Source organism: Ranitomeya imitator, chromosome 7 (genome assembly GCF_032444005.1).
Source record: "Ranitomeya imitator isolate aRanImi1 chromosome 7, aRanImi1.pri, whole genome shotgun sequence".
In the NCBI taxonomy this organism is placed as follows: domain Eukaryota; kingdom Metazoa; phylum Chordata; class Amphibia; order Anura; family Dendrobatidae; genus Ranitomeya; species Ranitomeya imitator.
This window is the reverse complement of record NC_091288.1, coordinates 10,170,748-10,182,784: the sequence shown is the minus strand read 5'-3', so window position 1 is coordinate 10,182,784 and position 12,037 is coordinate 10,170,748. Positions and strand designations below refer to the sequence as shown.

Sequence of the window (12,037 nt, the reverse complement as noted above, 5' to 3'; positions counted from 1 at the left end):
ACTGTCCCTATGTACAAGAATATAACTACTATAATACTGTCCCTATGTACAAGAATATAACTACTATAATACTGCCCCTATGTACAAGAATATAACTACTATAATACTGCCCCTATGTACAAGAATATAACTACTATAATACTGCTCCTATGTACAAGAATATAACTACTATAATACTGCCCCTGTGTACAAGAATATAACTACTATAATACTGTCCCTATGTACAAGAATATAACTACTATAATACTGTCCCTATGTACAAGAATATAACTACTATAATACTGCCCCTATGTACAAGAATATAACTACTATAATACTGCTCCTATGTACAAGAATATAACTACTATAATACTGCCCCTATGTACAAGAATATAACTACTATAATACTGCTCCTATGTACAAGAATATAACTACTATAATACTGCCCCTATGTACAAGAATATAACTACTATAATACTGCTCCTATGTACAAGAATATAACTACTATAATACTGCCCCTATGTACAAGAATATAACTACTATAATACTGCTCCTATGTACAAGAATATAACTACTATAATACTGCTCCTATGAACAAGAATATAACTACTATAATACTGCTCCTATGTACAAGAATATAACTACTATAATACTGCTCCTATGTACAAGAATATAACTACTATAATACTGCCCCTATGTACAAGAATATAACTACTATAATACTGCTCCTATGTACAAGAATATAACTACTATAATACTGCCCCTATGAACAAGAATATAACTACTATAATACTGCTCCTATGTACAAGAATATAACTACTATAATACTGCTCCTATGAACAAGAATATAACTACTATAATACTGCTCCTATGTACAAGAATATAACTACTATAATACTGCCCCTATGTACAGTTGTGGCCAAAAGTATTGACACCCATTCAATTCTGTCAGATAATACTCCGTTTCTTCCTGAAAATGATTGCAAACACAAATTCTTTGGTATTATTATCTTCATTGAATTTGTCTTAAATGAAAAAACACAAAAGAGAATTTGTCAAAAAGCAAAACATTGATCATTTCACACAAAACTCCAAAAATGGGCCAGACAAAAGTATTGGCACCCTCAGCCTAATACTTGGTTTCACAACCTTTAGCCAAAATAACTGCGACCAACCGCTTCCGGTAACCATCAATGAGTTTCTTACAAAGCTCTGCTGGAATTTTAGACCATTCTTCTTTGGCAAACGGCTCCAGGTCCCTGATATTTGAAGGGTGCCTTCTCCAAACTGCCATTTTTAGATCTCTCCACAGGTCATCTATGGGATTCAGGTCTGGACTCATTGCTGGCCACCTTAGAAGTCTCCAGTGCTTTCTCACAAACCATTTTCTAGTGCTTTTTGAAGTGTGTTTTGGGTCATTGTCCTGCTGGAAGACGCATGACCTCTGAGGGAGACCCAGCTTTCTCACACTGGGCCCTACATTATGCTGCAAAATTTGTTGGTAGTCTTCAGACTTCATAATGCCATGCACACGGTCAAGCAGTCCAGTGCCAGAGGCAGCAAAGCAACCCCAAATCATCAGGGAACCTCCGCCATGTTTGACTGTAGGGACCTTTTTTTTTTTTTTGCCTCTTTTTTTCTCCTGTAAACTCTATGTTGATGCCTTTGCCCAAAAAGCTCTACTTTTGTCTCATCTGACCAGAGAACATTCTTCAAAACGTTTTAGGCTTTTTCAGGTAAGTTTTGGCAAACTCCAGCCTGGCTTTTTTATGTCTCGGGGTAAGAAGTGGGGTCTTCCTGGGTCTCCTACCATACAGTCCCTTTTCATTCAGACGCCGATGGATAGTACGGGGTGACACTGTTGTACCCTCGGACTGCAGGGCAGCTTGAACTTGTTTGGATGTTAGTCGAGGTTCTTTATCCAACATCCGCACAATCTTGCGTTGAAATCTCTTGTCAATTTTTCTTTTCCGTCCACATCTAGGGAGGTTAGCCACAGTGCCATGGGCTTTACACTTCTTGATGACACTGCGCACGGTACACACAGGAACATTCAGGTCTTTGGAGATGGACTTGTAGCCTTGAGATTGCTCATGCTTCCTCACAATTTGGTTTCTCAAGTCCTCAGACAGTTCTTTGGTCTTCTTTCTTTTCTCCATGCTCAATGTGGTCACACAAGGACACAGGACAGAGGTTGAGTCAACTTTAATCCATGTCAACTGGCTGCAAGTGTGACTTAGTTATTGCCAACACCTGTTAGGTGCCACAGGTAAGTTACAGGTGCTGTTAATTACACTAATTACAGAAGATAATAATACCAAATAATTTGTGTTTGCAATCATTTTCAGGAAGAAACTGAGTATTATCTGACAGAATTGCAGGGGTGTTAATACTTTTGGCCATGACTGTATATACAAGAATATAACTACTATAATACTGCCCCTATGTACAAGAATATAACTACTATAATACTGCCCCCTATGTACAAGAATATAACTACTATAATACTTCTCCCTATGTACAAGAATATAACTACTATAATAATGCCCCTATGTACAAGAATATAACTACCATAATACTGCCCCTATATACAAGAATATAACTTCTATAATACTGCCCCTATGTACAAGAATATAACTACTATAATACTGCCCCCTATGTACAAGAATATAACTACTATAATACTTCTCCCTATGTACAAGAATATAACTACTATAATACTGCCCCTATATACAAGAATATAACTACTATAATACTGCCCCTATGTACAAGAATATAACTACTATAATACTGCCCCCTATGTACAAGAATATAACTACTATAATACTTCTCCCTATGTACAAGAATATAACTACTATAATACTGCTCCTATATACAAGAATATAACTACTATAATACTGCTCCTATGTACAAGAATATAACTACTATAATACTGCCTCCTATGTACAAGAATATAACTACTATAATACTGCCCCTATGTACAAGAATATAACTACTATAATACTGCTCCTATATACAAGAATATAATATGTTAGCATTTGGGCCCCATTTTAAACTTTGCCAAGGGCCCCACTTTGCCTAAAACCGGCCCTGCCTACAAGTGTACAAAGATATTATACAGTCACCATGTGACAAGTGGGCCTGTGTAACTTCAAATGCCAGGGCTGAATTTTAGTCCCAGTCCGGCCCTGGGCACATGTGCAACATAATACATCTCTGGGGGCACATGTGCAACATAGTACATCTCTGGGGCACATGTGCAACATAATACATCTCTGGGAGCACATGTGCAACATAATACATCTCTGGGAGCACATGTGCAACATAGTACATCTCTGGGGCACATGTGCAACATAGTACATCTCTGGGGCACATGTGCAACATAATACATCTCTGGGGCACATGTGCAACATAATACATCTCTGGGAGCACATGTGCAACATAGTATATCTCTGGGAGCACATGTGCAACATAATACATCTCTGGGAGCACATGTGCAACATAATACATCTCTGGGGCACATGTGCAACATAATACATCTCTGGGAGCACATGTGCAACATAATACATCTCTGGGAGCACATGTGCAACATAATACATCTCTGGGGGCACATGTGCAACATAGTACATCTCTGGGGGCGCATGTGCAACATAGTACATCTCTGGGGGCGCATGTGCAACATAGTACATCTCTGGGGGCACATGTGCAACATAGTACATCTCTGGGGGCACATGTGCAACATAGTACATCTCTGGGGGCACATGTGCAACATAGTACATCTCTGGGGGCACATGTGCAACATAGTACATCTCTGGGGGCACATGTGCAACATAGTACATCTCTGGGGGCACATGTGCAACATAGTACATCTCTGGGGGCACATGTGCAACATAGTACATCTCTGGGGGCACATGTGCAACATAGTACATCTCTGGGGGCACATGTGCAACATAGTACATCTCTGGGGGCACATGTGCAACATAGTACATCTCTGGGGGCACATGTGCAACATAGTACATCTCTGGGGGCACATGTGCAACATAGTACATCTCTGGGGGCACATGTGCAACATAGTACATCTCTGGGGGCACATGTGCAACATAGTACATCTCTGGGGGCACATGTGCAACATAGTACATCTCTGGGGGCACATGTGCAACATAGTACATCTCTGGGGGCACATGTGCAACATAGTACATCTCTGGGGGCACATGTGCAACATAGTACATCTCTGGGGGCACATGTGCAACATAGTATATCTCTGGGGGCACATGTGCAACATAGTACATCTCTGGGAGCACATGTGCAACATAGTACATCTCTGGGGGCACATGTGCAACATAGTATATCTCTGGGAGCACATGTGCAACATAGTATAACTCTGGGGGCACATGTGCAACATAGTATAACTCTGGGGGCACATGTGCAACATAGTATAACTCTGGGGGCACATTTGCAACATAATACATCTCTGGGGGCCTCATATACTTTTCTACGAATCTCAGTCATCTAGTACATTAGGTTAACCAGAACTGGTCACATCTATTAATATTTAGTCTATTAGCAAATGTCACTATATTATTATTATATTAAAATGATCAGCCTCAATTCCATAAAGACATTCAACAATAAAATGATCATTAAATATTTATTATATAAAAGAAAAAAAAGATATAAATAAAAGTAAAAATATTATCCAACCCACAATAATCACAGACTAATGAGCTGGCGGCTAATGATTGTCATCAGCGTTTTATGTATAGCGTTCTTCTTCCCCTACGTGTCTCCTGGGGTTCTGGTAATGACCACCATTATTGGACATTCTGTCCTCGCCGCTCATCTTCATGATAACTGGCTGATAATTTGCTGACCTATTAAGTGATAACATTTGTCATGTGTAATAATCAATATTATCTTGCTGCGTTCTGCCCCGCGGCTTTAAATGAGGATTTGATGAGCGCGAGTCACTCACGTAACACCGAGCTGTATCTACAGCGCGAGCGCCAGCCTGCGATCCTCTATCTGATGTGTGCAGTGATCACTGTGGTCATACATTATCCGGCTGTACATGGAAGAGTCCACGGCCACGAGGAAAAATGTAAAGATTTTTTGAAGAGAGGTTCATATACTCTACATGGAATGTCTACTTGAAACCCATAAAGCTATATTTGAGATATGTCGATACAACAAGAAAACCTATGTATGGAGATCAATGTATGTATAGATATGAATAGAATACCAAAAGAAAATGACCAAAAATATAAATAATAAATAAAATAGAAAATAATAATAAAAAAAAAATAAAACAAAACGAAGTCAAAGAGTGACAATCTAATAAAATGCCTTTATTAAAAAACATAAATATACATATGTATTTTGGGCAAAAAATGGCAACAACAGAATGTGCCTGTAACTGGAGGATAATTTATACAAGAAGATATAATAAATCAAAATATCAATAGATAAAAACGGTCGCAAAAGGAGGTAAGGTAAGTATAAAAGAAAAGACAAGGTCAAATACCACAAAATGTCTGACTCTGCATAAATGGTACGAGGTAAAAAAAATGTGTATTAAAAAAATATATATTTGTGTATAAAAATTATTATGGAAAAAGTGTATAAAAAATATATATCAAAAAGGTATGCCTATAAATGTTAAAAAATCCGTGCTACACTTACAGGAGAGTGAAAAAAATTAAAGTGAAAAAATATATAATAAAAATAAATAAATATATGTATATATATATACTATGTGAGTATAACAAGTGGTGTTGAATAGGCAAAAAATGCTAATAAGATACAGAGTCAAAATAAACAAATAAGGTGCACAACCAAAAGCGGTATAGCAGGTAGAACCAAAGCATAAAGTGAATATGCAAAGATATAATGTAATGAGGAGCACAGTCAGATCTGCATCACCAGAATATAAAAAGGTAAGGTGCAGTGTGCCTATGTGCAGAGTAAATGGCGTATATGACTGGCACCGCCAAAGCCACAGACTAAAAGAGCAGAGTGCAGAGTATGGAGGACCATAAAGTAAGACACAGATTACCTCCTCCTAAAGCCGTCCGATCCTCCAGGTACAGCGCATATTCATCGCGTGGGACGGGTCTGAGGAGATTCTCAACAGTTTTGTCCAATACCTCCACCTACAGAACACGATGAATATGTCACTCACGGGGGACATATGGGGGACAGCGTTTGGAGTTTCTCGATATAGTAGTGGAGATATCGGCAGATTCGATCTGGACGTCATTGTACCGTAAACCGCAATGATGCGCCACAATAGCTTTCACCCTATGCACGATAAGCCGTCCCTACCATATAGCCAATTTATAAGAGTTACAAGGGCTAATAATACACTATGTAATAATACAAATGAGGGTTTTATTAGACAGTCTGCAGAACTCGATAAGAGATTCAGACAAAGAGGATACCCAGAAGCAATGTCACGGGCAGCATTTGAGAAAGCGAATAGGACATCTAGCGGCGCCATATCTGAGGAAAAGAGTGAGGTCAAAGAGAAGAAAGTGGGGAAGAGCTTCACATTTTGTTTCCAATATAGTGCTATGGATCAACATATGAGATCAGCGATCAGGAAAAGCTGGCTCATATTGGAACGAGATAAGGACACAGCAGACATTATGGCTAGGGGCCCCTAATCTCCAATAAGCCTCAGCTTAAAGGTACCTTCACACATAACGATATCGTTGCAACATCACGCTTTTTGTGACGTAGCAACGATCCCGCTAACGATCTCGTTATGTGTGACAGCGACCAACGATCAGGCTCCTGCTGGGAGATCGTTGGTCGCTGGGGAATGATCAGGACCTTTTTTTGGTCGCTGATCACCCGCTGTCATCGCTAGATCGGCGTGTGTGACGTTGATCCAGCGATGTGTTCACTGGTAACCAGGGTAAATATCGGGTTACTAAGCGCAGGGCCGCGCTTAGTAACCCGATATTTACCCTGGTTACCATTGTAAAAGTTTAACAAAAAAAAAAAACTGTACATACTTACATTCCGATGTCTGTCACGTCCCTTGGCGTCCGCTTCCCTGCACTGACTGTCAGCGTCTGCTGTAAAGCACAGCGGTGACATCACCGCTGTGCTCTGCTTTACAGCCGACGCTGACACAGTCAGTGCAGGGAAGCGGACGGCGGGGGACGTGACAGACATCGGAATGTGAGTATGTAGTGTTTTTTTCTTTTTTAAACTTTTACAATGGTAACCAGGGTAAATATCGGGTTAGTAAGCGCGGCCCTGCACTTAGTAACCCGATGTTTACCATAGTTACCCGGGGACTTCGGCATCGTTGAAGACAGTTTCAACGATGCCGAAGTCGTTCCCCTGATCGTTGGTCGCTGGAGAGCGGTCTGTGTGACAGCTTCCCAGCGACCACACAACGACTTACCAACGATCACGGCCAGGTCGTATCGCTGGTGGTGATAGTTGGTAAGTCGTTTAATGTAACGGTACCTTTAGGGATGAATTAGTGAGGAACCGCATTGAGAGACAAGATAGAAATTGGTTAAACACGAGTGGCCCCAAAGGGAACGATAAATGCGCTAATTGCCCCTTCTATAGATACCATATAACAGATCGGGTTCTACATATAGGGGCAATAGATCATTCAGTTTCGGATTTGATCACTTGTAAAACAGACCATGTTGTTTACGTGCTATTCTGTCCTTGTAGATACTACTATATAGGCAAAACGATACGTCCACCATATGTAAGGTACAGAGAACAAAGAATCTATTTCATCAGGGAAAGGCGTCCCCAGGCTGATTACTCACATTAAAGAGAAACATGGACGGAACCCCAAGGTTGTAACTTTTGAGGGGATTGAAAAAGTCACCTTACCTACGCGAGGAGGCAATCTGAATAAACTCCTATTGAGACGCGAAGTAAAATGGATCATGATCACTGGCGCAATAGGTCCGATTGACAGGATAGACATGGCGGTATTTCTCTGAATAACACACGTGGTCTGAGTTAATTTATAGATACGATAATGCGGCAGAATAGAAATGAATGTCCCTTTGGAAAAAGAGTAGAACAGGTTCGGTTTTCTAGATAACAACGTACGTAATGATTTGCACAAGAGATCTTTAGTCCAATGATAGCTTTACTGCACGGGTATAGTGTGAAATGAATTTTCGTGTTTAAATATGCTCACGATTGTCGTTTTTAAAATTTGTAATGTATTTTGTTGCATAATGGGAGGAGATTTAGGAGGGAGGAGTACGCCGTGGCCGGGGTATTTCTTCTTTCGTCACGTCCTCCTGCACACTGACCCGTAGAAGTGTTTATACAGCACGAAACGGCCGTCGTCTACACCTGCTCACACTAACTCCGCCACTCACTCTCACGGCCATGGATTTTATATGAAAACTTAATAAAGTACGGAATTTTAACGGATCGGTGAGGGCCGACTTCTTTTTTCTCATAAATGCAAGTGTATTACCGTAATCTGTTGTTGTGAAGAGCACCCCGTATCCAGGAGCATGATTCATAACCGAACAGTTACTATATACACCTGATGATGAATAGTCTAGCAGTTTCATGGTGTTGGCAGTGCCGTCTCCCTTCCTTTCTTTTTTTTATTATAGTAGTTATATTCTTGTACATAGGAGCAGTATTATAGTAGTTATATTCTTGTCTATAGGGGCAGTATTATAGTAGTTACTGTATATTCTTCTACATAGGAGCAGTATTATGGTAGTTATATTCTTGTCTATAGGGGCAGTATTATAGTAGTTATATTCTTGTATATAGGGGCAGTATTACAGTAGTTATATTCTTGTACATAGGAGGCAGTATTATAGTAGTTATATTCTTGTACATAGGGGCAGTATTACAGTAGTTATATTCTTGTACATAGGAGCAGTATTATAGTAGTTATATTCTTGTACATAGGAGCAGTATTATAGTAGTTATATTCTTGTCTATAGGGGCAGTATTATAGTAGTTACTGTATATTCTTGTACATAGGAGCAGTATTATAGTAGTTATATTCTTGTCTATAGGGGCAGTATTATAGTAGTTATATTCTTGTATATAGGGGGCATTATTATAGTAGTTATATTCTTGTATATAGGAGCAGTATTATAGTAGTTATATTCTTGTACATAGGGGCAGTATTATAGTAGTTATATTCTTGTACATAGAGGCAGTATTATAGTAGTTATATTCTTGTATATAGGAGCAGTATTATAGTAGTTATATTCTTGTACATAGGGGCAGTATTATAGTAGTTATATTCTTGTACATAGAGGCAGTATTATAGTAGTTATATTCTTGTATATAGGAGCAGTATTATAGTAGTTATATTCTTGTACATAGGGGCAGTATTATAGTAGTTATATTCTTGTACATAGAGGCAGTATTATAGTAGTTATATTCTTGTACATAGAGGCAGTATTATAGTAGTTATATTCTTGTCTATAGGGGCAGTATTATAGTAGTTACTGTATATTCTTCTACATAGGAGCAGTATTATAGTAGTTATATTCTTGTCTATAGGGGCAGTATTATAGTAGTTATATTCTTGTATATAGGGGCAGTATTACAGTAGTTATATTCTTGTACATAGGAGCAGTATTATAGTAGTTATATTCTTGTACATAGGAGCAGTATTATAGTAGTTATATTCTTGTCTATAGGGGCAGTATTATAGTAGTTACTGTATATTCTTGTACATAGGGGCAGTATTATAGTAGTTATATTCTTGTACATAGAGGCAGTATTATAGTAGTTATATTCTTGTCTATAGGGGCAGTATTATAGTAGTTACTGTATATTCTTGTACATAGGAACAGTATTATAGTAGTTATAATCTTGTACATAGGAGCAGTATTATAGTAGTTATATTCTTGTACATAGGAGCAGTATTATAGTAGTTATATTCTTGTACATAGGAGCAGTATTATAGTAGTTATATTCTTGTACATAGGAGCAGTATTATAGTAGTTATATTCTTGTACATAGGAGCAGTATTATAGTAGTTATATTCTTGTACATAGGGGCAGTATTATAGTAGTTATATTCTTGTACATAGAGGCAGTATTATAGTAGTTATATTCTTGTACATAGAGGCAGTATTATAGTAGTTATATTCTTGTACATAGGAGCAGTATTATAGTAGTTATATTCTTGTACATAGGAGCAGTATTATAGTAGTTATATTCTTGTACATAGGAGCAGTATTATAGTAGTTATATTCTTGTACATAGGAGCAGTATTATAGTAGTTATATTCTTGTACATAGGGGCAATTTTTATTATAAAAACCAAACATAAATACAATTATAATAAAAACAAAAAATCACCCAGAATTACAAGAATTACAAAACACAATTCACTTTGGTCATATATACACAAGTACTAAATAATCAGATCATATTGATACATAAATTAAAGTGTCCACACCTGGAGGTAGAAGAAAAAAAAAAAAAAAAAAAGTCATATCATATTTTCTAACTGAATTTTACATTGCTCCATAACTTAATATTTCTCGGACTCCTTCCAACTTCTAGTGATTTTATCCACCGTAGTTCTGACATAACCTGACCAGCCGCAGCGGTGTGATCGAACAGCTCATTGTGCAGTGACACCCGGGTTCTCATGTGCCAATGATAGTATTTGACGACACTTATGATGATGTACATTGTCTCTCTGTCGATGTTACTAACAGTGGAGGGGACACCATAGATAATGTCAGGATACTTTAGAGTCCGCAGTCTGGGGATTTTTAGATTATCAGACACTTCCTCCCAGATCTTCCTCCCTCCCCAGCAATCACATATAAAGTGCTCCATAGTCTCCTCCTGCTGACAACCAAGGGGACAATTCCGATCGGAGACACTCAAGTGTTTCAGGTTCCCCCTGACAAAGAGCCGACTATGCAGCGAAAGCCAAGTGATGTCAAACAGTTTAGGAGGAAGTCTTTTCCCGTTTAGGAACCTTAGGCTTTCCTGCAGGGTGGTGGTGACACAATCTCTCAGGGCCAGTGGAGAGTAAAAGAAAGTCCTACATACATGAGCATACAGGTCTCTTCTCGTACTGCTCTCAATGTAAGACTTCTCCAGTCCCCACCTCCTAACACACTTCAGACCATAGTCCAGATACTGGGGGAGGTGGTCACCTGTCCATCTCCTCCTCTTGAGACTGCCGCCTCGCACCCAAGATTCTGCAAAAGGCAATATCCAGTACCTGATACTATTTACCCACAGAGAGCTACTGTTTGAGTCCATGTTCCCAAAATTTACCTTTAGAAACAAGGAGTCAAAGAAAACCCTTGGATTCAACATATCCAGCCCACCCTCTCTCCGCCGTAGGTAGGTTATTCCCCTCTTTATTAGGTTCAACCTATTCCCCCACAAGAGCTGGAAGAACAGGCTGAAGAGCCTCGCTGAGAAAGATTCTGGCAAAGGGAAAATGACAGAGACATACAAGAAAACAGGGACCAGGTAAGTCTTCAACATTGCGACCCTTTCTCTGTAGGTCAGCCTCCAGTTCTTCCATCGCTGAACCTTTGCATTCCCGGCTTCCAATTTCTCCTCCCAATTTAGCGTGGCATTATCATCCCTCCCAAATTTAACCCCGAGGATCTTAATATGGGTGGAGGCTTTGGCAAACTGCCGCAGATCATAGCTGGGATCAGTATCTAATGTCCACAGAGCTTGACTCTTCTCAAGGTTGACCAGAGACCCGGAGGCCTCTGAGTAACTTCTGATAGACACAGATAACATCTGCACCTCTCGAGGATTAGAGATCACCAACGTCACATCATCCGCATAGGAAACAACATTCAGAGGCAGGCAATGGGGGACCGGCACCCCCTGAAAATCACACTCCTGCAGTGACCTCAGAAACGGGTCTAGGGCAAAAACGTACAGGAGGGGACTCAGTGGGCAACCCTGTCTCACCCCTGCCTCAACTCCAAAAGTGTCACCCTGCCAACCATTAATCAGAGGAAAGCTCACCGCCTCTCTGTACAATGTCTTCAGCCAATCCACAAATTGTCCCGGAATACCGTACTTTGACAAAGTGGC

The 12,037-nt window shown here is 39.5% G+C and overlaps 1 protein-coding gene across 1 annotated transcript in view; it reads right to left on the bottom strand.

Moving 5' to 3' along the window:
- LOC138646063 (uncharacterized) overlaps window positions 1–8,498 on the bottom strand; it is an 87,271-nt gene extending 78,773 nt beyond the window's left edge. Inside the window, exons 1-2 of the mRNA XM_069735531.1 lie at window positions 8,349–8,498; window positions 6,032–6,128 (exon numbers count right to left, since the gene is read on the bottom strand). Of these exons, the coding sequence (XP_069591632.1) occupies window positions 6,032–6,128; window positions 8,349–8,498 (247 nt within the window). The remainder of the gene's footprint in view (window positions 1–6,031; window positions 6,129–8,348) is intronic.
- Window positions 8,499–12,037: the final 3,539 nt, after the last annotated feature.